Source organism: Musa acuminata, chromosome BXJ2-8 (assembly GCF_036884655.1).
Source record: "Musa acuminata AAA Group cultivar baxijiao chromosome BXJ2-8, Cavendish_Baxijiao_AAA, whole genome shotgun sequence".
Taxonomy (NCBI): domain Eukaryota; kingdom Viridiplantae; phylum Streptophyta; class Magnoliopsida; order Zingiberales; family Musaceae; genus Musa; species Musa acuminata.
Genome location: NC_088345.1, coordinates 2,664,905 through 2,692,556, shown reverse-complemented (window position 1 = coordinate 2,692,556; position 27,652 = coordinate 2,664,905). Strand labels below are relative to the sequence as shown.

At 41.6% G+C, this 27,652-nt stretch overlaps 2 protein-coding genes and 1 pseudogene across 5 annotated transcripts; 2 read left to right on the top strand and 1 right to left on the bottom strand.

Annotated features, from left to right (window-relative positions):
* Positions 1 to 740: 740 nt before the first annotated feature.
* LOC135618650 (putative 3'(2'),5'-bisphosphate nucleotidase, mitochondrial) lies at positions 741 to 15,397 on the top strand. Of its 4 annotated transcripts, none has more exons than XR_010489087.1 (11): positions 741 to 1,313; positions 1,449 to 1,651; positions 9,952 to 10,048; positions 10,205 to 10,307; positions 10,462 to 10,712; positions 10,790 to 10,849; positions 11,512 to 11,894; positions 13,294 to 13,372; positions 13,461 to 13,511; positions 13,796 to 14,063; positions 14,185 to 14,959. XR_010489087.1 is itself a non-coding variant. In XM_065119711.1 (11 exons), the coding sequence occupies exons 1-11, from the start codon at positions 810 to 812 to the stop codon at positions 14,190 to 14,192; spliced, it is 1,812 nt and encodes a 603-aa protein (XP_064975783.1). In that variant the 5' UTR covers positions 741 to 809; the 3' UTR covers positions 14,193 to 15,397. The 4 variants fall into 4 exon arrangements, 3 of the variants coding, with proteins under 3 accessions (XP_064975783.1, XP_064975782.1, XP_064975784.1); XM_065119711.1 differs by having other exon boundaries at positions 13,796 to 13,868; positions 14,185 to 15,397; XM_065119710.1 differs by having other exon boundaries at positions 13,796 to 14,959.
* Positions 15,398 to 21,062: 5,665 nt separating this feature from the next.
* Positions 21,063 to 22,982, top strand: LOC135618649 (uncharacterized GPI-anchored protein At4g28100-like). Its single transcript, XM_065119708.1, has 2 exons — positions 21,063 to 22,200; positions 22,482 to 22,982. The coding sequence occupies exons 1-2, from the start codon at positions 21,544 to 21,546 to the stop codon at positions 22,860 to 22,862; spliced, it is 1,038 nt and encodes a 345-aa protein (XP_064975780.1). The 5' UTR covers positions 21,063 to 21,543; the 3' UTR covers positions 22,863 to 22,982.
* Positions 22,983 to 23,048: 66 nt separating this feature from the next.
* On the bottom strand, positions 23,049 to 26,864 carry LOC103994350 (CDP-diacylglycerol--glycerol-3-phosphate 3-phosphatidyltransferase 1, chloroplastic-like; annotated as a pseudogene).
* Between the last annotated feature and the right edge of the window lie 788 nt (positions 26,865 to 27,652).

Here is a 27,652-nt window from a genome sequence, read left to right as displayed (position 1 = left end):
ATTGTTTCATCTTCTGCTTATGATTGATGCTGGTATTTCAGAGCTGGAGTCTACCAACTCATTGATGAGGGGCTTAAACAGCCTTGTTACTTGTGCCACTCTCTGGATAATGCAACTACCAAGAAAGAATCAACTCAACTTAGTCCTCACCAACAAGAACAACATCTCTATCCATGCAGCAACAGATCAAAACGCATTCTTGCTCCGGAAACTATCTTCTCACTGCTGCTAAAGTTAGTCCTGTTTGTCATGGTGATTTCTCTTCTTTTTCATGTATAATGAAACTTGCCTTTCGGAGATAGGAAAGTGGATGAAATCCCAAGTCTCTGCCAGAACCAGAAAGTGTTGCTAATGCACAAGTTTTGCTTCTATTTTCCGCGTTCATTTTGATCCAAACTTGTGTCGATTAGATAGTCTAAACGTTCTTCATCAACAACAATAACCAGAGTAAGATTGTAAGATTGGTATTTCCTGACAATTATATTCTTCCTGGTTCTCTTTCTCGAGTTAAATAGCTCAAAGGCCACATAACCTGGCTCTCTCTCCAACCACAGAAACATTAGGCCAACGAACACCCAGTGACTGCTTTCCAGGCATCAACCTCAGGTGGATACTTTTCAGATGAGAGGATAAGGTTGCACACCTCACATCCGTCAGATTGATCTCAGTCTCCACATCGTCCGTCCAGTCTGGCATCCACAGATGACTCCCACAACGCCTATAACCCACCACATCATCAACAAGCTTCCGACGCCCAACTCCGTCACCAGGGTCTCTCAGTCGAACAAGTGGAGCAGAGAGTGTGACGAATGGCCTCCTCCACAGCAGCCGCCACCTCCCCGTTCTTGGGCACCCGCCTACCCGAGCACAGCCTAGCCAAGGCGGTCGGCCGGTTCCAGGCCCAGTTCGGATTCGGCAGCAAGAAGTCCCGGCCCAAGAAGGCCAAGGCCCCACCGAAGTCGGACCGGCCGCTGTGGTTCCCGGGCGCCAAGGCACCGGAGTGGCTCGATGGCTCGCTCGTCGGCGACTACGGATTCGACCCCTTCGGCCTGGGCAGGCCGGTCGAGTACCTTCAGTTCGACTTCGACTCGCTGGACCAGAACCTGGCGAAGAATCCGTCCGGAGACGTGATCGGGACCCGGACGGAGAGCGTCGACGTGAAATCCACCCCCTTCCAGCCGTACTCTGAGGTGTTTGGGCTGCAGCGGTTCCGCGAGTGCGAGCTCATCCACGGTCGGTGGGCCATGCTCGCCACCCTCGGCGCCCTCGTCGTCGAATGGCTCACCGGCGTCACTTGGCAGGATGCTGGCAAGGTATAATATCGTACTCTACGCAAATCTAGCTCGATTTTAGACCCAAGATTTCCGGCGCAACCTTTTTGTCTCGTGAACAGACTTCCTACCCAATATATGTGTACGTAAGAACACTGGTTGGATGTGTGACTGCAGGTAGAGTTGGTGGAGGGCTCCTCGTACCTCGGCCTCCCTCTCCCCTTCAACATCACCACGCTGATATGGATCGAGGTGCTGGTGATCGGCTACATCGAGTTCCAGAGGAACGCGGAGCTCGACCCCGAGAAGAGGCTGTACCCAGGCGGCAAGTACTTCGACCCCCTCGGCCTGGCGGCCGACCCCGAGAAGAAGGCCTCCCTGTAAGCATAAAAATCTGCAATTATGCTAAGTCAATAATGCAGAATTAACCTACATGCCAGGATTGAAATCAATGTATAGATCTATACGATGCGTACCTTTTGATGCCATATGTTCAGAGATCCCGTAGATCATGTTTTAAAAATAAGCCAATAAATCCAATAAACACAATAATACTATATTAAGTCCAACTATCAATGCGAATCATAGCGGTTGTATTTCATCAATGTCATACTCCCTTCTATGTACCACAACATTGTTAGTCTTTCCTAATATAGTCCATAATGACCCCTGTAATTTGTCTTGTCAAGACAATCCTGTTATTACATTCAACCATAATATGCATAAACATAAATGTAAACAGGATAGCAGAAACAGATAACTTTAATTAAGTAAAATGTCAATAATAGCATCCACATAAACATGCATCACCATATCCTTTATGACTTGCTCACAAGCCCCATTCTAAGAACATGTTCTTTGAATATTTTGCACTGTAAGGCTTTTGTCAATGGATCAGCAATCATCATAGTGGTGCTCAAGTTCTCAATAGACACTTGATGTTTCTGGACTCTTTCTCTAACCACCAAGTACTTTAACTCAATGTGCTTAGAACCACTAGAGTACTTACCATTCTTAGAGAAGAAAACTGCTGCGGTGTTATCACAAAATATCTTCAGCGGCTTGGCAATTGAGTCGACCACACCAAGTCCTGAGATAAAATTTCGCAGCCATAAAGCTTGATTTGTGGCCTCAAAGCATGCCACAAATTCAGCTTCCATTGTTGATGATGCAATAAGCGATTGCTTTGCACTTTTTAAAGAAATTGCCCCACCAGCTAACATAAATACAAATCCTGAAGTGGACTTCCTGCTGTCGAGGCAATTTGCAAAATCAACATTTGAATATCCAGTTACTTCAAGTTGATCAGATCTCCTGTATGTGAGCATATAATCTTTTGTCCATTGTAGATATCTCATTACTTTCTTTGCAGCTTTCCAATGTTCCATTCCTGGGTTGCTTTGATATCTTCCCAACATTGCAACTGCAAAACTGATATCTGGTCTTGTACAGGTTTGAGCATATAGTAGACTTCCAACTGCGCATCCATAAGGAATATTCTTCATTTGATTCTTTTCTAAGTCATTTCTTGGGCACTGGTTTTGACTGAATTTTTCACCTTTAGTAATAGGTACATCATTGGTTGAGCAAAGCTGCATATTAAATCTCTCCAAGATACGATCAATATATCCTTTCTGAGACAATCCTAATAATCCTTGAGATCTATCTCTGAATATCTCAATGCCAATAACATAGGATGCCTCATTCATATCAACCATCTTAAAGTTTTTGTTGAGAAATATCTTGGTTTCGTGCAATAAACCAAGATCACTACTGGCAAGTAAAATATCATCCACATATAAGACCAATATAATAAACTTGCTCCCACTTACCTTCAGGTATATACACTGATCAACAGTGTTTTCCTTAAATCCGAAGGAAGTAATGGTATTATGAAACTTTATATATCATTGTCTGGAAGCTTGTTTAAGGCCATAAATGGATTTCTTAAGTTTACAAGCCCAACTTTCTTTTCCCTTTTCTATGGTTGTTCCATATAGATTTCCTCATCCAGATCCCCATTCAAAAATGTTGTTTTCACATCCATCTGATGCAACTCAAGATCATAATGAGCTACTAATGCCATAACGATTCTCAATGAGTCCTTTTAAGAAAAAAGAGAAAAAGTCTCATTATAGTCGATGCCTTCCTTCTGAGAAAAACCTTTGGCCACAAGTCTGGCTTTATATCGTTCGATATTGCCCGTTGAGTCGCGTTTTGTCTTAAAGACCCATTTACAACCGACTCTTTTACAATCATTGGGCAATTTAACGAGATCCCAGACATCATTCTGTACCATTGATTTTAACTCTTCTTTCATTGCATCATACCATTTTTCAGAATCGTTACTTTCTATGGCTTGTGAAAATGATAAGGGGTCTCTTTTTATTCCTATATCATAATCTGATTCTTGTAGATATACAACATAATCATCAGAAATGACATGTTTCCTTTTCCTTTGAGATCTTCTCAAATCTGCCAATTGTGATTGTTCTACAAGATCATCAGCGGCGACATCAACATCATGTGAGAGTTCTTGGATGTTATTTTGTTGTTCACCCTCATCAATACTCTCATTGATTTGAGGAACAACAATCTCTCGAACAGGAGATGATATAGGAGAATTAACCAGAATCTCCTCAATATCAAAATTAACCCTTCGAGATTTTTCACTCCCACTGATTTCGTCATTTTCTAGGAATTTTGCATTACCAGATTCTACTATTCTCATACTATGATTAGGGCAATAAAATCTGTATCCCTTGGATTTTTCTGGATAACCAATAAAATATCCTGAAATGGTTCTTGGATCCAATTTCTTTTCATGTGGATTGAATACTCTTATCTCTGCAGGACATCCCCAAATATGTAAATGTCTCAGATTGGGCTTCCTACCAGTCCATAACTCAAATGGAGTCGATGAAACTGACTTGCTAGGAACCCTGTTCAAGATGTACATAGCTGTCCTAAGAGCTTCACCCCACATCGACTCAGGTACAGAGGAGTAACTCATCATGCTCCTAACCATATCCATCAGAGTACGATTTCGCCTTTCAGCAACACCGTTCTGCTGTGGCACACCTGGTAATGCATATTGAGCACAAATACCCCGTTGTTCTAGGAATCTAGCAAAAGGACCAATATTCTGACCAGATCCATCATATCTGCCATAAAATTCACCACCTCTGTCAGATCTGACAATTTTAACTTTTCTATCTAATTGTCTCTCAACCTCATTTATGTATACTTCAAGAGTATCAACGGCTTGAGACTTTTCATGTATTAGATAAACTTTGCCATATCTGGACAGATCATCTATAAATATGATGAAATATTTTTCTCCACTAAAACAAGGAATATGGAGTGGTCCGCAGATATCAGTAAGAATAATCTCAAGGAGTTATTTACTTCTTGTGGCATTTTTCTTTATTTGTTTAGTTTGCTTTCCCTTAATGCAATCTATATAAATATCAAAATCAGTGAAGTCTAAATGTTCCAAAATATTATCCTTCACTAATCTTTCAATTCTTTCCTTGGAGATATGCCCCAATCGTCTATGCCACAATATAGAAGATCTTTCATTATTGAAACTACGTTTCAATCCAACATTTGATTGCAGGGTCATTAGTGTCTTTGCAAACTCAAGATCCAAATTAATTCTGTACAAACCATCACAAAGAATTCCAGAACCAACTTTTATTGAATCGTAAAATATGCTGAGTTTGCCACTACAAAAAGAAATACAATATCCCAACTCATCAATTCTAGAAAGAGAAATCAAATTTCTAGAAATTGTAGGGACATAACATGTGTCAACAAGATCCATCAAGTGACCCGTCTCTAAGCGTAGACGATAAGTTCTCATTGATATCACTTTCGCTTTAAGACGATTTCCCATAATGATGCATCTTTCATGTTCTTTTGGTTTCCGAATTGAAAGGAATCCCTGCATGTTATTTGTAACATGAGTTGAAGTACCGGAATCAATCCACCAAGTGTTAGAAGGAACTTCTGTAATGTTTGATTCGAAACATACAAAGGTCGAGTTAATACCTTTCTTTTCGAACCAAGTCTTGCGTTTAACGCAATCCTTCTTCACATGTCCTTTCTTGCCACAAAAGAAGCACTTTACAGTAAAGGCTTTCTTTTCATTAGTCTGTTTAACATTTCCAGACTTAGCAAATCTCTTTGATGGATGATGCTTCAACTTTCTTTTCTTGTTACCACCTCCTTGAGTAGTCGTCATGACATTATATGAATTTTCCTGCCTTAATCTCAATTCTTCCTGAACACACATGCTAGTCAACTCATTCAAGTCCCACTTATCTTTATTTGTATTGTAGTGAATCTTGAATGGGCTAAACTGAGAAGGAAGAGAATTGAGAATAAATTGCACGAGGAAAGATTCATCAACATTCATGCCTAATGTTTTAAGTTTTGCAGCTTTGTCAGCCATATTGAGGATATGATCCTGAATTCCTCGAGTACCATCATACTGAGCTGTAGTCAGTTCTTTCATCAATGTGCCAGCCAATGACTTATCAGCAGATTTAAATCTGTCTTCAATAACCTTTAAATATTCCTTTGCGCTAGTTGCAATCGGTAATGAAGTCTTTATGTTATTTGCAATTGTCATTCTTATGAACATTAAACTAAGCCTATCAGATCTTTCCCAAGCCTTCATTTCATTAACTTGTTCTGCAGTACTTTCATCAGTCAAGTCTGTAGGCTTTTCAACAAGTAATGCTAGATCAAGATCTAATACACCCAGTGTGAATTGCACATGCTCTAACTATTCTGAATAATTTGATCCAGAAAGTACAGGGACACTTGAAGCATATGAATGTATATGCGGAAGTACCACTGCAAAAAGATATATAACAACATTAATACTTTGAGTTTGTCAAAAATTGATAAACTATTGATATCATCTATATTACACCTTTGGGTGAAATATTGACATATCTAGTGTTCACTCAAGAATATTTTTGGAGGACTGATACCATCCTTGAGGAATAGGTATTGTTACCTTTGGGTATACAACCCTAAACTGCAAGGATATCTAAAATAGTATCATCCTACCCCATCACATAATTATTTGAATTAGATTCTCCTTTGGGATTATCTAAATCTCATAATTATATGTGCCATTACGAATATTATTTCTTTAATATCATTTAGGACTAATTCTTTAATATTATTTTATAAGTCATTAGTCCAGGTCACTTTGGTGGCTACAAGACTAATGCCATGATATAAAATAAAAATGTCCTATAAATGATAAAACTTTTATTGTAATTTATATCACAAAAGTCTATCATCCTAGGCCACTTTGGCAGCTACTAGTCAGATAAAACTTAAGGAAATAAATTACAAATAATATTCATCAATATTTCTTTAATTTTGCTAAGCAGTTCAATAATAAATAACCATAACAATTACTGAACATTAATGCAAAGCAATTCAATAATAAATAACAATAATAATTATTGAAATTTAATGTAAAACAGTTCAATAATAAATAACCATAACAATTATTGAACATTAAAGCAAAGCAATTCAATAATAAATAACAATAATAATTATTGAAATTTAATGTTAAGTAGTTCAATAATAAATAACCATAACAATTATTGAACTTTAATAAAACTCATATGATAATTTCAAGCATATACATGTGAATAAATAAATAAAAATTCCAAAAAAACAATAATTGGATTTTAATTTTATTTACCACATATATAATGAATAATTCATATGAGAAAACTATAAAATAAACCATAATTTATATTTTTTATTTTTAATCAAAATTAAATCCAATCAAATAATAAAAAAATATAATCATGATTAAAATTAATCATAATTATAATAAATGATATTTATCAATTTTATAATTGAGAATATAACCTAAATTTCTCAATTTCATAATGATAAAAACCGAAAATATTTGATAAGATATAAATCGAAAATATACGAATGGCAGAACTGTAATTTGGCAGAAATTAGACCCGAGGGCAAAACCGTAAATATGTTGACAGAACATAAACTGTAATTATGATATTTGCAAAGGGTAAAACTGTAATTTTTCAAAAACCCTAGCCTCGAGGACAAAAACGTAAATATGCCAAAATCCTAATCTGCCATCGCCGCCGCCGCTGCCTGCGCGAGCGGCGCTGCCGCTGCTGCCTGCGGCCTGGCCGCCTGTACGCGGCTGCGGGCTGCCGCCTGTGCGCGGCTGCCGCCTGTGCGCGGCTGCCGCCTGTACGCGGCTGCCAGCGATAGTTCTAGCCTGTGCGCGGCCACTGCCGCCACGGCGCTGTCGCCGCGGGGCTGCTACTGCTCATGCGCGGCCGGTGCCGCTGCGGCGGTTCCTGCCCGCGGGTGGCTGCTGCCAGCACGCGGCCGCCGCCTGTGCACGGCCTACTCACGCATGGCCGCCACCTGGGCTGTCTGCCTGCGTGCGGCCGACCGTCGCATGGACGGATTATGGCCGTGTGCGACCGGGGTTCTGTGATGCCGTCGCACGGACGGGGTTCGGTTATGTGATGCCGTCGCACGGACGGGTTCTGTGATGCCGTCGCACGAGTTCTGTGATGTCCGCATATAGGACGAGTTCTGTGATGTCCGTATATGGGACGAGTTCTGTGATGTCCGCATATGGGACGAGTTCTGTGATGCCCGCATATGGGACGAGTTCTGATGCATACGCTACTCGGCGTAATCGCAGATTCACAGCGAGGTCGATGGTGACCATTACTGCTTAGCAGTTCTTGGAAGATAAAGGTAATTATGCATCGTAAATTAATTTACAGATCTAATGCATGATTTCAAAAACCGAGCTCTGATACCAATTGTAAGCATAAAAATCTGTAATTATGCTAAGTCAATAATGCGGAATTAACTTACATGCCAGGATTGAAATCAATGCATAGATCTATACGATGCGTACCTTTTGATGCCATATGTTCAGAGATCCCGTAGATCTGCTAAGCACCGTGATCCAAGATTGCTGCAGGCGCGAAATCTGTAGGGAGTGCGAAGAGTAGACCATTTCTCCTCTCTTCCTATCCTTTCACAGCTCTAACACACTCCCTGCAGCTGGCGGAGATCAAGCACGGCCGCCTCGCCATGGTCGCCTTCCTGGGCTTCGCCGTCCAGGCCGCCGTCACCGGCAAGGGCCCCCTCAACAACTGGGCCACCCACCTAAGCGATCCACTTCACACCACCATCATCGACACCTTCTCCTCCTCTTAACCACATCAATCTATGCCTCCTCTTCTTCATCTTCTACTTCTTTCTTTATGTACTCTGCTACCTGTACGATCCTTATGACTGTAAATCATTAGTTATTGTTGGATTCGGCATTTCCTAAACTTTTAGTATGGTAATCATTACTAACCTCTTCTTGGATCTGTAGGATGTAACTATCATATCTGATCTATAATGCTCTGATTGACGAGTAAAGCGTACGATCTGAAGGCGACAAAAGGTGTAAGTCATCTGTGTGTTTTTCTTGACTGACATGTTTCGAAGTCATTCTATTTCGAAATTATCCAATAGAAGGATTTTTTTGGTTGCAAGATTTCTTCCTGGGGCTAAATTCTTCGGGTGTCTTTGGGCGAAGGGTTGTCTCGTGACTATGTGGCTGTATCCTAGTAGTGAGGTCATTTCCTGATCGTCAACAATTCTACATGACAAGCTAGCATAAGGGGTTGCTCGGTATGACTCCTTCAATGTTTAAGTCAACGAATGGAAGAAGACAATAGTATACGCTGTATGACCGAGTTAGCGTGAAGAGAGTTCTCTTTAAGTGGAAGCTGATGTGTTCCTTTTTATACATGATCTCTATGCCTTCTTATTGACTGACTTAGAATAAGATTAGGTGAATCGTCTAATCTTTCACTATTCTTGTTAAGGTAGGACAATTATTACCAATCATTGATGCGGGTACATCGGGATGTACTGCAACGTTATTTTGGGGCTGATAACTTGGAACGCTACTTAGGTAGATGAGTTGGCACGAGACAAAATCATTTCTATTAGTATCAAATTTGATTTATATTAATTTTATTTTTAACTCAAAATATCTATCAAATATAATTTCAAATGTATGTTAATTCTATTTTTAACTTGAAATATCTACCAAATATAATTTAGAAAATAAGAGTAGGAATACGGCTCAGACAGTCGATCGTAGCGGATCCAATGAGGATCCATTTTACATGAATCGATATTGGATGAACGCAATTCGGCAGCGGATCCGAAGAGCCCTTCATTTTTGGTCGGATTATATTCGATTTGTGGGTTGGATATCTGGGTCCGTTCGGACCGCAAGAAAGGTCGAACTTTTCACTGGCTCCGATTCGACTCGGATGAAGCCAGTCGGGAGAGCAAAATCCGCGAGTCGAAGACTAGGGCGGAAGAGCAAAACGGGGGAGAAGAACGAGGGAAGCAGAGAGATCATTGAGCCGGCAGAGTAATCGTCGCCTCTCGGTCCATGACGTTCTTCCTCCTTCAACCGCCCTCGCGGCTTCCCCTCCCTCGATTCCGTGCTCCCTTCTCTCGTCCGCCCTTTTCTTCTTCTTGCAAGACCTTCGCCACCATCAGGTCTCTCCTAAATTCCACCTTCTCACCCCTTTTTCGGGTCGAAACTTCATAAGACGGCTCTTCTCCGTTCCAGGTCGAGCCATCCCTTCCTTCCGGAGAAGGCCAAGTTCTACGGAGAGCTGGAAGCTGCCGTCGATGTTGTGGAGAGAGCTTGCCGCCTCTGCGTCGATGTACGTTTCTTTTTCTTCTCATTTTCCCATCAATTTACATGTAAGTCTTCAAGAATGTGATGACGGAACGAGGAATATCGCCCTTCCTTTTTTTTTAATCTGGGGCGCAAAGAGGCCCATTTCTTCTAAAGTTCTCTTCTTTTTCTGATCCATCAGGTGAAGAAGTCGCTGCTGTCCGATAAAGGCCGGATTCTTGAAAAGAACGATCAGACGCCTGTAACAATCGCGGACTTTGGCGTGCAAGCGCTGATCAGCTTGGGTAATCCTATCATCTGTATTGTAATTAACTCCTAAAGTTGTTCATTAAACTATTCGTCCACTTCTTTGTGATCTCGTTGAAGCAAATATTGTTTGTGAAACAAAACATGAGCTTGAATTCTAATTTTCTTCAATTTGTGTCATGGTAATGGCAGAGCTGAAGAGACTTTTTCCATCTATACCATTGGTGGCCGAAGAAGACTCCGGTTTCTTAAGATCAAATTCTGGAGATCTGCAGAGAGTTCATGGCCACGATGGTAACTCCCTTGTGAACTTGGTGTTGACTGCAGTTGCTGATAAAGCCACTGGTGCTGATGATCCTTTAACTTCTGATGTTGTGTTGGAGGCTATTGATAGAGGGGGGAAGGATGCAGTCTCTTTTGATGCACAGCCTGCTACTTATTGGGTAATTTAAGGGATAGCATCCAATAAATGCATCTTGGAGATTGTTGTATGGTATCCAATCAGTGTCCTTTGTTGTAGGTGCTTGACCCCATTGATGGTACTCGGGGTTTCTTGAAGGGCAATGATGCACTATATGTGGTATGCTTTGCTTCATTTTCTTTCTGCAGCTCCACTAAATGATTATATATATATATATATATGTATGTATATATATATATATATGTATATATATATATATATGTATGTATATATATATATGTATGTATCTATATATATATATATGTATGTATCTATATATATATATATGTATGTATATATATATATATATGTATGTATATATATATATATATAATATTCTGTTTGCACTTTTTACACGGAATTACCAATACCATATTATCAGCAATATGTCAGTGTTTGCTTGATCTGCATCAAGAGAAGTGTAAACACTTGTATCTAAATTGAATAGTCTACAATGAGAAACAGCTGCAGAATCTTTAAAATTTTTCTGATTGTGTCTGTGGAATTGTAGGGTGTGTGGTAGATTGTCTTTGTTCCACAGTTCCACTTCAATACTGGTATCTGACAATTCAATTATTTTGTTTCTTGCTCTTGTTTCACAATTGTCACCATTGCAAACTATATACTGTCACAAGGGCTTAGTTCCTAAACCAGTTAATCATCTTTATCAGTTATTACAAACTGTTCATCATCACTTCTGGATTGATTTTATTAAAATCATTCACAATGTATATTGATATTTTTTGTCTGCTTTCTGGATCAAAATATTTCAAAATTTTCAGGTGGGCTTGGCTCTTGTTGTTGATGGAAAAATTGTACTAGGTGTGATGGGCTGTCCGAACTGGAAAGTAGACATTCTTTCATCTGGGATTCATGATAGGAAAACTGGTGACTGTGAAACAGGGATAATCATGATTGCTCATGAAGGCTGTGGAACATGGACAAGGAGATTATTTGATGGCATGGACAAATTTTTAAGCATGCAGGGTGGTTGGCAGCAATGCTTTGTCGATAGCTGCTATATGGTGCATGAGGCACGTTTTTGTATCCCTGATAGTCAAACCTGGGATTTAATTCCCCTGTCAGCATTTTTTAGTTCAACTGTTGATGATACCAAAGATAGAGATAGAGGAACGATACTTCTATTGCCAACTTGTTGTGGCAGGTTTGTATGCTTTTGCACTTCTTTATCTCATGATACCATTCTTACATTCTCTGCTTGATATTTTTTTGTGGATTAATTATGTTAGCAGATAAGTCACCATTATATAACTTAAAGCTTATTGGATCCTTGTTCATTAGAGAAAGCATCTGAAGTAAATGCTGCATATTGTGCTATGATTGTCCACAAAAACTGGCAGCCTTCTAAGACTTGTGATCCTTTATTAGTGAGTCCAACAACCTTGAACAGACATATGCATGGTGATAGTGCTGAGGTTGCAGCATGATATATATGGATGATCCAGGACACGCTCACCAAGATTAGGATGCGAATCATATGGACAAACCCTCAAAGTTGTATCTTTTTGGTAGCATGTTGTTTTTGTAGCATTGAAAATTGCATAAGTTTTTGGGTCAGTTTTGTGAGAATTGAGTATAATATTCTATTATGTGTTTGCATCATATATTCAAACAGAACTTTACATGATAAGCAATTACTGAAGAAAAAGAGTGAATTGATGGGACATTCTATGACATTTGGTGGTCCAATGAAAGCACATGGAGAATTTTTTCTTGCTTCAGTTGCACTGAAAGACATGGTGTAAGGACATCTAAACTAATTCTTCGCCCACAGGCTGAGGTGACGATTTTGTCCTGTTGTATTGGCTTTAGCAACTCAGCTTGAGGTGTGTGGCATTAATGGTACATGGACATCAGGTGTCAAATAATCAGCAAAGACAAATTTTTGATACATATGATCTGCTATGATATGCGGAAGAATTTGTATACATGATGTAACGGCATTATTCTTTGAGAAATGATTTTTTAAGACCATGAAGCCCACCATCGAAATAGACCATAACTAAGAACTTCTGAAGCAACAAGAATGTATGTTTTGGTCAACTGATTCCAGATAATAGTAAAATTGACATGTATTTTCTGTCTTTTTCCTTGGTTGTTAAGAGTGTAATCAATTTATTTTACGATCTTTTCCTCCATTTCTTAATTTTCACAAATCTTAAGTTCAGGCTTTATGACTTCAGGCAGAAATATGAAACTGGCTGTGAGTACTCGTAAGTTAAATTTATTGTTATTATTAATCTTTTTCGCTTCTTTGCTTCGATGAATAAATTGCTGTCAAGCAATTTATTGGACATCAATTTTGACTTTAAAAAAAATTGTGTTGCATATATACTGAGTCTCAAACATCTCCCTGGGTGAAGATGATGTTGGCTATAGAATGTTCATCGGTCGCTGACTCTAATCAAATTCTAGAATAGCTACTGCTGAATCTTTTATTATTTTTTATTTTTGGTTTCTCCAGCATCTATCTATTGTGATCTGCTTCTCTTCATTTTATTTTGCTGAAATAACTATTATTCCCATGTTCTTGGTTTCTGTAGCTTGTGCAAGTACCTTATGGTGGCATCTGGAAGAGCTTCTGTTTTCATTCTGCGAGCCAGGGCTCAAACCAGTATTAAGGTAACTACAGATCAGTTTCTGGTCAGCAAAAAGTTGTTTTAAAGTATATTAGCTTGTATTACTGATTATATATTGCCTTGATTTTTAGGTTTGGGATCATGCTGTAGGAGTTATCTGCATACAGGAAGCAGGAGGAAAAGTATGCTTCTGTGTCCTCGTTTTGTTTTGTGCACTTCTATCGTGATCATTGCTAATAAGTTAGGACAGTACTCAATTTTCCCTCTTGGAGAGCTGGGAGTTCCAAATTTGATTCTTAAGTGCTTCACGAATTCAAATGGTCACATTCTTTGAAATCGATTTTACAGGCTATAATTACTCTGAGATTTGTGCTGGTTTTGCCTCTGCTAATTCAAATTTGTATATTTCTTTGTCCTCATTGCATCGAAGGTTCTATTGATGAGAAACTAAATGCATCTTTACTAGGTCACGGATTGGATTGGAACTGAGCTAGACCATGCAGCTGATGAAGCAGGCCGGAGAATCATATACCCGTCAGGTGGTGTGCTTGTGACAAATGGAAGATTACACAACCAGCTACTGGAGATGATCTCATCCAATTTCCGTGTCATTCGACATGCATAAAATACATTTTCCATAACCTCTTAATTTGGAATTATTGATGAAAGGAATGATATTTTTTCTCAGAGATATTGGATGCCCCTTGGTATTCCATGTTTTTGGTTCTCACATGGTGCAGTGTCTTTGATTCTAATCTGAGCATTCTTCAATTATTAGCACCAACTATTAGTTTGAGCTTAAGCCCTCATTGACATGGAAATAAGAGACTAAACAGTTTTTTATTTGATGTTTAGGTACCTAAAAGAGTGTTTCAGAGGCAATTTATGAGCAAGAAACTTGCTTCAAGAGAATTTGCACCAGTTTCCACTCACTGGGAGTAGTGAATGAAGTAAAGAATTGATGGGCGCTATGAAATTTCAGAAGCTTGTCGAGTTGAGAATCTATAAGATCAGAAGTCTAATCAGGGAAGAATGTATCCGTGGACGCTAAACATGACCCATCATAACAGTGAAGAGCCAATCACAGGAAAACATATATTGTTTCCCGCACCCACAGCAAACTTGGCAGCTTTTTTCCAAGAGGAGAGAAAGAAAGCAGTATTCGCGTCCGCAGCTGGACGTAGATGAGGATTGCAAGAAAGGTATGTATGGATGGAAGGCATGGAGCGTGATCAAGTGAGCTTCCTTGGGACGGTGGGCACGCACGCACTTGGTCGTGTGAATCGGTGGCGAGGGCAGATTCCAAGAGCGCACTGCCACGCAACAGCCTCCCGAGAGAAACCGTGATCGACGAACAAGCTTGCAAGCTTGAGCTGTCAATATGGGGCAACCACCAACACACACACACACACTTACAGGAGAAGAAACGGAGAGAAAAAGTAGAGATGGGGAGCGAAGGAAGCGCATACTGTTGGATGGATCTGCTGCCGTCGCTTGCCATGACGAAGCACATTCTCTCGTAGCAGAGTGACTGTCACCTGTAATTTGTGTAGCTACTTGTGGACTGCATCACAAGCTTGACAAATCATGGATTCTAATACTAGCTCGTCGCACAAAGCTTCGGATGGTACCCGCATCGGTCATTCGCCTTGTAAATTTGCAGTTGGACATCGAAGGTTGCCATTGGCTCGGTGAGTTGCCTGAGGATTTCAGTAATGTGAAAAGCTGGCCATCGGAAGGATGTGCCTCCTTGACTCGAATGCTATGTGGATGGGTTCGCTAAAGTTGACGATGCTCTCGGAAGTGGCGTCTCGGAGTTGCATGCGTTGACAGATCTTACAGAGTTATCTCCATGCAACCGCCAACGAGCGTCAAACTTGGAGGATGAACCGATGGCAAAGCTACCGGAGAAGTGCATGGTGGCGCATTTGAAGCTTCGATGTACATGGTGTGATCTGACACCCTGTCAACGCTGCTGCAGCTACTTAGAATGCTACTTGAATGCCAGTTGCAGTTAGTTTATTTGACCAGCTCTTAATTCGAGGTTAAAAATGTATTTTTTCTATCATTCAAAGCGTTTATCCAATTAATATCACTAAAATCAAATAATTTATATTTAAACTTATAAAAATATCAAATATCATAAATGGTAGTTCCAGCAATATAACGTATAATTCTTTTAATAGTTACAATAGATAGATCAAACTTTTATAGTATCTTGCATTTATCATGTACCATTTTTAAGTTTTAATTCTTCATTTACATTCATGGGTGTTGTTAGTGAACAAATGTACCGTGGTTAACTAGTCAGCACGGCTTGGTCCACGAGTCAATGTCGGGAGCCTTCTGTCGACTGAGCTAGATGATGAGGTGGCCGTGCCCTCGGGAAGGGGTGATTATCGACGTTTGTCGATCTTCGGGCTGGTTGGCAGCTCTCCCTTGCGCGTCGGATGGCGATCATCGGGTTGAGATGCTCGCGGCTCGCGGGTGGTCGTTTTCCTTCAAAAATGGCTTTCGTCGGGTGTTTCCTGACTTTGGCCCCTCCGACAAGCAAGTCAGTTGTGGGTTTGATTGTTTATTTTTTGCCTCGGCCATGGGCTTTTGTACTATTGTCCGAGGGTCGGTTGCACGTGGGTTCGACGTGGTCGCTGACCCTCGAGAGATGGGACAACACTTCTGACGGGCCATCGTCTCGAGATTACGGAACGGCGACAGACGACACCGCCCCGAGCTCTCGGGACGGGACATGTTGAGCAGCATTTCGATACGGATTCTAACATGGCATGTGGCATCGGCTATGACGTGTCTTGGGCCCAAAATACGTCTTATCAGGTGTTATTATAGTTTTACAATTAATCATGTTAGACTTTTTGAATAGATTCATATACTTTCTTTACAAAATAAAAATTTTATCTGATCCTTCACCTCCAACCTAAGAAAATAATATAGTAAACCTAGATCTAACATATTTTTAAAATTCTACTATAAAAAAATTAGTTAGATGAACCTATATATATAATAGCATCAAGAATATTAAATTTATCTTTCTTCTTTAGATAAAAAATAGGTTCATTATTGCTCATCCTAAATCTATTTTTGATGAAAATAATAATAATTTTATTATATCATGCCTTTGGAACTTGTTTAGGCCCAGTTATATATCATAAAGAGTTGTATCGTTTGAAAGAAAGTACAGTAAAAACTTCACAGGGCTAAAAATAGATTATACGTGTAGGGGATGATAGGTACCGGTAACAACGAGCTGGTGCAAAAAATGAAAGATAATAATCGTGATTTCTAGAATGCAGATGAAAGGAAAAAAATCATACTGGAGATAAGACGATGAGATGAAAATCTCTCTTTACAATCAAGTAGTATCATTGATTCGGTTCCAATTATACATGTCGCGTTCAGTTTGTGTAGCTATGATCGATTTTTCAAACCAATGATTCAATTTCTTATATAAGATACAATGAAAAAAATACATATCAATGTAGATATTATTATGGTTAGTAATTTAGATATTCTAACGACTTGGGAGACGTTATAATAAAATCTAAATTTCTTAGTGAATTAAGATTTAGATTTACCTAAGAATTAAAGTATGAAAAATCTTAGAAAATTAGGTTTCCCAATATTTTGATGATAGAGATGCAAGACATCTTCATGCTCCTAAAGGTTTATCTTTAATAGATCTAAAGAGGCTGGGAATTTTTTTTTTCATACTTGAATGAGAATAATATATCTTATAATTGTTAGGATCAAGGGTTGGCACTAAGAGGGGGGGTGAATTAGTGCAGCGGATAAAAATATCGATTTCGAAAAATCTTTCGTACGATAAAACCTAAACTCGGAAATGCTTAACTTGAAACGCGTGTTCGTAAATGTATCAAAGACGGTAAGCTATTAAAGAGGTTTGCAGTAAAGATAAATTGCTCAAAGTAAAATACAAACCAGATTTTTAGAGTGGTTCGGTCAATGTGATCTACATCCACTTTGCCGATTCCTCTTCCGTCGAGACCACCGGCATCCACTATCGGTCATCCTTTTATCGAGGTTAGGAGATAACCCTTACACCCCCACTCACTCATCTCTCAAACTATTCTAACACTTAGAACTTTGAGAGGAGCTCATACAAGATTGTAGCAACGTTTCTATACGTTTTTTACTCTCAATACTTGTATGCTTAACCAGGGATGAGAGGGGTATTTATAAGCTTCAAGTTAATTCAAACTTTGAGCTTAAAAACTTCTCATCCTGGGTTTCCTGGATTTGACGGTACCACCGCCTACGTTGGGTGGTACCATCGCCCAGTCTGGCGGTACCATCGCCTGCAGCCTCTCGGAGGTTATGTTTAGGCGGTACCATCGCCCAGACCGACGGTACCACCGCTTGACACAGTCTCGAAGACTGTGCCATGATGGTGAGACTTCTTGGGGCACTGTTTGAGCCTTTCATTAGGCTCAACACAGTCCTTACATGGGCCTAGCTGGCCCCTAATTGGGTTGACCCAAATCCAATTCCAATTACATACTAACTACGAAATCTAAGACATAATCAAAGCTAAACAAGTTCGTAAGTCTATTCTTCCGGCGATCTTCCGGTGAACTTTCGACGATCTCTCGGCAATGTTCCGGTGGACTCCCGGCAAGTTCCTGGACTTCACGACGATCTTCTTGGCGAGTTCTGACGAGCTTCTCTAGCAAGCTTCGAGACTTCTCGGTTGGTTCCGACAGAACTTCCGACGAATGTTTAGACTTCCGACGAACTCTCAAACTCCCAAGGTACTTGCGTTCTCGACTCCGGAACTTCATTTTGCTTCATGCCTTGCTATCATAGTCAATCTTGCACATATAAAATACACTTCGATCTAGACAATTAATACTAAGCATTAATCAAGTTGTTTGGCATGTCATTGGTCCCTCGACGCTTCGTCCGATTCTTTGGCGCATCGTCCTCTCTTGCGGCCTATTGCCCAATCTGCCAGTTGACTCCGTATCTCCGATATCCCTAGCGCAATATCCGTTTTTCTTGGCTCGATGCCCGAATTCATGGCCCGAAGCCTTCTGTCGATACGTCGACCGTTCCTCTGACCCGACGTCCAATCTTCTGACCTGTTTTCCCCCGGCACAACATAATTTTTCCTACTTTAATTGTCTCGTCCTGATCGAAGTATCATGCGTCATTCAAAACGTAGATTAAAACATAAATACATATCAATTAGTTTCATCAATAATATATTAAATCTTACATCTAGTTTATTATATATTCCTTTCATTAGCGATCTTTATTTCATTTGGAGTTTTCTTTTCCTTTCATTAGCAATTCTACAGGGCATTCGGATAATGGATGCGGACACCTTATCATCTTCTTACTTACGTTTCTCGGAATATTATATATTCGTGAAGGATCAGAAGCACTTGATGTTGCTATCTTAATGACTGGTATCGACTGCGAATTGATTTCTTTTTGTGGTGTCATGTTGGCCAATCATTCATTCCGGACGGAGATCTGTCGAGCATGAACTGTTTCTCCTACTATGCTCCTCGGTCCTTTTACCTGTTACTAGTAATGTCTTTTTCAGATGTGAAGCAGCTGATACATCTGCTTGGGGATCACCTTTTACTGCTGATATGATTGCCGCCTCATTGTGTGTGCTTGGTGTCGTCGATTTGCCTAACCATCGTTGCTTTCTGCATTCATGATCTTGATCTACCAAGATCAAGCTGCAACAGCACTCAGGTGACGCACCAAATGAGCCGGTTATACAATCTCTCCTCGCCATCATCGTCATGCAATCTAAACTTCGAGATGAAAGATTGCTTAGCGCTGTGGCAGCAGCACCTACCCGCTCTGCCAGTTGTGAAGAGAACTGGAGAAGAAGTGGACCTTCGCCATTCCCATCCTTGAGCATTCTTGCCGCAACATCATCTTCTTGGCATCAATGAGCTTTCGTTAACCAGCTTCCAACGAGTCCTTTCGTTAACTAGCTTCCACTGAGTTCTTTCTTTGGTCAAGTTCAACGTTTCTGATAGACTCACCCACCCCAACCCAACTTGCCTTCTTCACTTTCTGGTCACTCAGTAGCTCGAACATAAAAATGCAAACCACTCAGAGAGTGAGAGAGAGAGAGAGATGCACATGGGAAAGAGAGCGGTGAACACTGTACAGCTAAATTCTCATGGAATTTAAGATGGCTTTTAGCATGTTGATGGGAGCCTTTGGGTGGGCATGATTGTACTGCATATATTGGGGTTGCTGAAGACAAATATAGCTACAGATTCTGGTGGTTTGTCACTGTACCCATTTGTCCTGTAATCGTGGCTTGTTTCTGAGGAGTCCCCAGCTGCTGATTCCAATCTCTTGTCCTCATGACGGACGGGGGAATAAAGAGCAGCCGATCAAAACAAATGAATATGAAAAGTGCAGTCACCAGCTAGCCATGGGGTCTCCAAGCCAAGGTAATATAACTTATGTGCAGGGGAGGGGAGGTCTATTATTATACTACTGAGGGCAGAGACATCTTCCCTGTTAGGGGGTCATTTCTTCAAGCGAAGACCCTTGGCTTGTCTTTGGACTCTTTCTTCTGCTTTGCTGTCATGCTCTACTCGGGCTCTTGTCTTCTACCATCCATCCATCCATCATCATCGTTGTCATTTAGGTGAGCAGTTTTGGTTTGATTGATCTTGGCAGGAGTTGATGGTGTAGCTCCAAATCCTGATGCCCTGCTACCTCTTTCTAAGGGGGCCTCCTCGTGCCATGATAACTTGGTGGAGACAATGGTGCATGTGAACCGGTCATGGCTGGCTGGCTGATATTACAACCCTTTTCATGATCTCGGTGAATCGGGAAATAGAATGAACATGATTCTTGACTTCAGTTGTGGCAAAGAATCACAGGTGATTTCTGATCGAATAAAAGGAGCTCTTTGAACGACTCGTTTGACCTCAGAATGACAGCGAAAGATTCGTGCAGAGGAGGTTGGCCTCGTTGCTCCATTCTTAACCCAGTTCACCGTCGCAAGATGCTCCTCGTCCTCCTCCTCCGCTAAAGCCGGTTCTCAAAGGTTTGTGATGCCGTCCTTCGTCTGGGATCACCGTCGTCGTCGACGAGGACGACAACACCAGCAGCAGAAACAGCACGGAATCATTTTGTTTCGGTTTTAGAGAGAACGAGAGAGAGAGAGAGAGAGAGACCATTCACCGTGTTTATATATCTATATATAAGCTTCCAAAACCCAATCGATACACGTGAACCAGCAGTCGGTGACTGACCCAGTCTTCGGCATCGTCCACGTGGACGTGATGGGATGGCACAGCGGGAGCCCGCCCAATGTCCTGCTTGCCGTCGTCTTCTCCTCTTCACACGGCAAAGGAGATGCATATGGACAAGACACTGCAGACCTCCTCGCCCCACCGAAGTGTCCTCTATTTGATTTCTCGCCTGGTTTTGATGCTAAGTAACCTGATGTGTCATGACATGCAATGTAATAAATACCATCTCGACAGCTTCATTTAACGAAGACAGCAGACCTTCTAGAGAAGCTAATATTATTTTCCTAATTAATGACCATATAATGAACGTAGAAACACGAAAGGTACAGAGAAACTAGAAAGCCACAGAACCAAGTACAGAGAAACTAGGGGTCCACAGGCACAGTGGAACTCTGAGCTTGTAATGTCAAGGGGATGAGAGGAACGAGAACACCCGGGTCCGTTCTCCCAACAGGAGCCTGGTTGTTCCCTCTTCGTTCTGGGAATTCGGATTTGAAGGATAGGTGGCAGCGTCTGATGAGCTACATCAGCTGTGCCCTGCATAACTCTTGTGCAAGAAGCTGACGGAGGAGGAAGAAACAAGACAACAGAGTAACATCGCCCTCTCTCTCTCTCTCTCTCTGTAAGCTTGAAGCCTCCAACACACGCACCCACACGAACGTGCTTGCTCGCTCAGGCTCGAGTCTTCTGTCGTTCAAGCCGATCCACAGAGGAAAGGGAGGCACCTTTTCTTCGTCTCCTAATTACCTTCTCCTGGTTCATTCCTCCACTCCAGATCCCAACAACTCATGATGCTCTCCTTTCCCAGCGCCACTCCACCTCCTTTTTCAAGCTAGCTTTCGCCATAGGAATATTACTCTCCGAATCTTCTTATCCTCCTCCGACCACTCTGTTGCCGTAGAAGAAGCAGAGGTCGGAAGAAAGAAGAAGAAGAAGAAGAATGAGATCACCCGCTGCCTCATTGCACCTTACTCTCCTCGTTGTCTCGGCCACCGCGCTCACGGCTGCCTTAGCAGCCGGAATCAAGCCGCAAATCCTCTACGACGAGCAGCGTTCCCTCAACGCTAGCGGCTTCGCCTCAACGACGGTGCCGGCCTTCCCGGTTGCCCGATCTAACAACCAGAGCGAGTGTCGCCTCGACCTATCCGATGAGCTCTTCGGTGGGGTCGGCGACGCCTGCATCCGCGGGGGTCTCGACAGGAGCCGCTGCTGCCCGGTGCTCGCCGCCTGGCTCTTCGCTGCTCACGCTCGCTCCGCACTGGAGCTCCAGCCGCCGCCCGCGACTGACGACGGGCTTGACGGCACGGATGGGCCGATGATGCCTGACGACAACCAGAAGTGCGTGGACTCGCTGCAGAGCGCGCTTGAACGGCGCGACATCCGCCTGCCGCGGCCCAACGCCACATGCGACACCGTGCTCTGCTTCTGCGGCATCCGCCTCCATCAGATCGGGTCGCTCCGCTGCCCGGCCGCCTTCAACGTCAGCGGCGGCGCAGCCCGGAGCGCCACGCCCACTTTGGCCGTACGTCAACTCGAGGGCGACTGCCGGAACGCATCTTACGCCGGCTGCACCCGCTGCCTCCACTCCCTCGAGAAGGTCCGCTTCCTCGAACCCCTTCTTTACGTACTCTGTCTGTGTGAAAGATTGTTTCTTCTCGCTTCTCTGTCTTTTCCAAGTTCTACAAATAGAAGCGGTGAAGCAGCAGAACAGGACACATTTCCCTGCACAGCTTAATAAATGAACATGCAACATGCGACTCGTCGCAGTTCTTTACGTCCCTCCCCGTCGGACAACACTTGTTTTCACTGTAGATAAACCGCTTGACCTCACGGTAGTCGCAGCAGCAGCAGCCATAATCAATCACCATGGATGTGCAGGTGAAGGGGCATGGCGGTGGTGTGGGGGAATACGAAGGCGGCGGCGATCGGGCAAAGAGGATGTTCGGGCGGGACTGCCAGCTGATGGGGCTCACGTGGTTGCTGGCGAGGAACAAGACGGCGTACATCCCCACGGTGTCGGCCGTTCTGCGCGCCGTGCTCTACAGCGCCCACCCGCCGCAGGCCGGCGGCGGCGGCGGTGGCGGTTACAAGTGCAGCCCTGACCAGGAGAACATGCCCCTCGCCGTCGACTCCCTCCAATTCCAGCACCTCAGTGACTCCGCCGCGGCCTTCTCTTTTCAGCCTGCCCCCCGTGTCTCCCATCTCGTGCTTTCCTCCTTGGCCCTGCCGGTCCTTCTCGCATGGCTTCCCTTCCTCTAAGGCTATCAACAGTATGGACCTTTACTTTTGCCTTTGTCATTTAGCCCTCTCCTGTATATCCTCCTCACCATGCCGGCCTTTCTCGTTCTTTCATAGATTATTTTTCCTTGTTTGTCTCGAGACCTCTCTTAATTATATCTGTCCTTGCAAAGCTTAAAAATAAACATTTAAATTCCCCACCAAAGACAAAATCCAACATTAAGCATTTCTTCCAATATCCAACCAAATCTAAAGCAACATTGATACACCAAGACATACTACTTGTTCGAGGATTAAAACGACAACGAATGCTATCTCTGCTATCATCTTCTAAATGAATATACACAAAGCATACATGGACGGTGCTACTTCTGTTTTCACAATGTACGCTCATCATTGGTTTCTCTGGTGCAATTCTTGATTGAGCATGCCGTGAAAATGCCGGAGTTCGATGGACTCAGAAAGGTTTTCTGGGACCATCAAATGGGCCATATTCGGCGTTGTTTCTCCTATCAACTTCTATTGCATGTTCCCCAAATTACCATGCTGTCGATCTAAAGCTGTCTGTTGCTATTATCTTCCTCTTCTTTCCTCCTGTCTCAAGAACAAGAAACAAAAAGGCCTTTTCCCTAAAATGCAATTTATTGATCACAACAACCAATTGCTTTAGAAAAGCACATGAAATATAACCTAAAATCACTTCCCGTTGCTGGTTGATCTCCACCACCACAGTACTTCTAGGGCAGAGAAAGCTTATCATCCGCAAAGATATTGGGCACCATAAGCAACTGCAGATGCGGTCGTTGTTGAAGCCACCAACCAGCTGCAAATAAAAAAGCTGTCTTTATGTCAACAATTTATACTTGACAGAAAAGAAAAGCTACATTGATAATAGAGGAGGGCCAGAATAGCTAATAGAGAAGAGCAGATGTTGGATCAGATAACTAGACCTGCATATCCACCCACATTGCATATGGACTTCATGGAGTTCACAAGCTAGAGCACGGAAAACACATTGTGCGATTTACCTCAAGTTATGTACACCTGAGTTTCTTCACTGCCCGATTCAGGTTGCAGAAGAGCAGCAGCAGCTAGAAGCAACTGGAAAACTGTGTTCACCTGCATCATCGACTCTTAAAAGGTTGTTGAGATAGCTTGAAGTATAGATAGATGTGTTATGATATCACAAAAAGGTCTACCGAGAAGTTAAGCATCCAGAAAAGAATGTCATACCTAATAAAGAGAGGCTCTACCTTCTCTCTCTGAGTTGCATCAAGGTTTGCAAACTCGACCAACTCTTCCACTAAAAACAGAACAAGAGAAGAAATAATTAGTAGGTTCCTCAGAATGGACTAGAAACAGGAAGTCTTATTATAAGCCGTGTCAACTTTACCTCCCACCCCAAGCTAGAAGCTCTTTTATAAACTGCACCGCTGATAAGAGACATCTCTTGGAACCACCAAGGCCACCACCATAGCTTCAAAAGCCACAAAGAAAGTTAGGTGGTTGCCATGTTAGTTGTTAAAGCTACAGTTGCTCAGAAATTAAAACTAGCATCTTAATCTAAAATTACCTCCTAAAGAACTATTTAATCATTCAATCTAAAACTCATGATACGGCTCACCAAGATTTAGTTTTTAAAAGCATGTACACTGGTTTAATCAATTAAAATAAAAGAAATTGAAGAAAGTTCAAATGAGAAACATGTTCTTTAAGGAATATCAGTCCATCTGCAAACTAAACCTGCTTTTTGATTGAGAACATGGACTATTAGTTTTGAGTGAACATAGTTGCCAGATCAGGAGAGATACCTTTTTATACCAATTGGTCAAAATGATTTCACTGGATAAGCAATGAAAAAAAAAAGGAAAAAATATATATATTAATTTTCTCATGAAAGTTTACTCAGTGCACAATCAAGCTATTACAAATGACTCATGATCTAAGAGATCTTTTCCAACCATAGCTAACGCAACACAACTTATAAGAACCTGCACTCACAAAATCAGAATATAGATAACACATTAAGGGTACACAACCCACACAGCATTAATGACTAAGAAAGGGGGAATCAAATTAAGTCACAAGTTCCATTAAAAAAAAATCAAACTTGTCAGCAAGTGGATCCAGGTACTGAATTAAGACCCATCTTTCTTGCAAGGAAAGCATCCGGCTACAACAAAAATAAGGATAGGTACTGAGAGTTAATAAACTGGAAACAGAAAGGACAATCAGTTGGTATTACTCAAAAATTTTGACTGCTCACCCAGTCAGTTGCTCGAGAAACAATCAATGTGCCAAAAGCTGGAAGATACCACTCACGTACAATCATCCTATCAGATAATTAGACTCATGCAACAAATTTTGTAAGATGAATTTTCTTTTCATCAATTTGAATCCCATATAAATCAATTTTTGCTATAAAATCAATGTAACATATGTTGAAATAGATACAAGGTTATTTCTCCAAGCAACAAAGTTTTTCTCAATGAAAGGGCAGGAAAGGAACATCAGCACTTTCCCAAGAGCTTAAGTGAAATCATATAAATTATCACAACAAATTCCCCCAATCAAACCAACGCCAACTATTTGACCACATACACATGCATCCCTCGGCTCAAGCAGCGGGATTTTAAAATGAATTAGAGAAGATAGTTTTGCAAAGGAAACAACCATGAAATTGCAACCATAAGAATGTTTTACAGTTACCTCCTACTTTTCAGTATATTGAGTATGTCTTAATTTTCCAGTTAATTAGGGTCTATACGATTGCGACCATCATTCATGTTTCCATGTGGCAACTAATGACTTACCACCACATTCAAAATATGGATATCATAGTTCATTGCCCGTTTGCATCCATTAGAACTCGTGACGGGTATCCAGTGTCAGATGTGTGCCAACGAATAAAATACTTATCCAACTAGTCGACTATACATGCAGTGGATCTTCTTTGATTTCTGCATTGCCACACATGAGAGGTCTTATCTCACTATTTCTTAAACATGTCACTGTATCTCTTTTTCAGACACTAGGATAACATCAGAATCTAGTTTAGATATATCCATGAATCAAATGGTTCCCCAATAGTTTGGTATAGGTTTATGGAAGTTTTGGTTTTTGAGACCATATAAACTTATTAAAATGTTAAACACATTGAATATGATCATGAATTATACTTCTACAATGTGTCTCCATAACTTCTTTTACTAAATCAGATTCAGATACATTTCAGAATCCAGTTGATATTCTCAAATGGGTAAAGACACAACAGAGGCTAGGTTCTCTATTGTGCTTCTATTATTTAAGAAAGAAATGTACGTTCATTGTTGAATCTAATCACATCAAGGTTCTAAAGACAAAGAAAATGAAACTGGGCAGATTTTTCGGCGCAATACTTCACAAGTTCGTCAAATAATAGCGTAATATAAACGTTATTCTTCTTCCCCCTGAATCTACCAGCTGCATAATATTAACGTTATTCTTTTTCCCTCTGAATTTACCAGATTTAAGAGATCAATATTAAGAGAGAACCAACTTACCATCCAATCAGAGGACCGGACACCATCCTGCTGATAGGAACCAAATTGGGTAAATTCAGGAACTTTTCATCAACCCCAACCGCGCCGTGCTCTGCACACACTTTCCCTCCTCCCTCCACCCAACGACATCCTCTAAACCCTTACCGACCTTTTCTAGGGTCCTCAACCCCAAACCGACGGGAAAGCTCTGAACTTGGAGCAGATCCCTGGGGAAAATAACTTTCCCACGCAGATATAATGAAGTCGCCGACTGCGAGAGCCTCCACGGGTTCGAGCAGACGAAGAGAGGCCCCGAGGAGCGGACCCATCGGGAGGGCAGCAAGAAGAGAGGAAACGGCGCGGCAGTGAGCCGGAGCACGAAGAAGAAGGGGTTCGGAACGACGGCGAGAGGGGAAGGGGAAGAGGAAGAGGAAGAGGAAGAGATCTTATCGAGTGGGAGGAGAGGGGTAGGATACGGTGCCGGGTCTTCGGCGGAGGGATCGTATTAGGGTTCTGTAGACCGCCATGCGCGAGCATGGAGAAGGTTCGGGAGGGTTTTTCTGCGACGCAAAGCGGTACGTTGTTTCAAACCACCCACAGCCCTACGTGCCTCACTTACTTTGAGACGCAGCGGGGCCCAAATCATCTCTCCATTTAAAAAAGAGAGAAAGGTAAAATTGATGGCTGATTACCTATGTTAGTAAGAACTCCTCGACATCTTAATTTCTAGAATAATTATATTGAAATCCTTATAAGTGACATATATAGTTTTATTCATCCTAACACGATTAATTTTATCGATAAAAATATAAATAAAAATAAATAAAAAGATAATTTTAATATTTCAACTTATGATAACTAATGACGTCGATGTTATTGTGGATAAGTAGAGTGGCGATGAGAGGCGAGGGTTACTTTGTATTTTTGTCAACTTCGATGTAGTTACCGAGCGATCATTTCACTATACTGCATCTATATCGGCATCGACATAATTGTTGAATGATAAAATGGTCACTCGACATCTACATTGATGTCGATGCATATGCAGATAGCAAAGGACCATTAGACAACTACATGATCTCTTTCCTACATCATGATCTCCTCCTGAGAGGGGGGGGGGGAGTGCAAAACCTCAACGTCTTCCTCCTCTTTGTCATCCAATCCTCCTTCTCGGCTTATCCTCTGGATCATCGACACCTTTTGTCATCGACATTGCTCGTTGAAGCAATAGAAGCTATTACCTTTGACCTTAGCATCATCCTAATCATGTTCTCAAACAGATCTACCTTT

What these genes read in the sequence shown, in the direction of transcription:
- LOC135618650 (XM_065119710.1), top strand. Translation starts at nt 810, where the DNA reads ATGGCCTCCTCCACAGCAGCCGCCACCTCCCCGTTCTTGGGCACCCGC. An exon ending in CCCGAGAAGAAGGCCTCCCT is followed by an intron (nt 1,652 to 9,951) that starts GTAAGCATAAAA and finishes TCTCCGTTCCAG; the next exon opens with GTCGAGCCATCCCTTCCTTC. An exon ending in GCAATGATGCACTATATGTG is followed by an intron (nt 10,850 to 11,511) that starts GTATGCTTTGCT and finishes CAAAATTTTCAG; the next exon opens with GTGGGCTTGGCTCTTGTTGT.
- LOC135618649 (XM_065119708.1), top strand. Translation starts at nt 21,544, where the DNA reads ATGAGATCACCCGCTGCCTCATTGCACCTTACTCTCCTCGTTGTCTCG. An exon ending in GCCTCCACTCCCTCGAGAAG is followed by an intron (nt 22,201 to 22,481) that starts GTCCGCTTCCTC and finishes ATGGATGTGCAG; the next exon opens with GTGAAGGGGCATGGCGGTGG.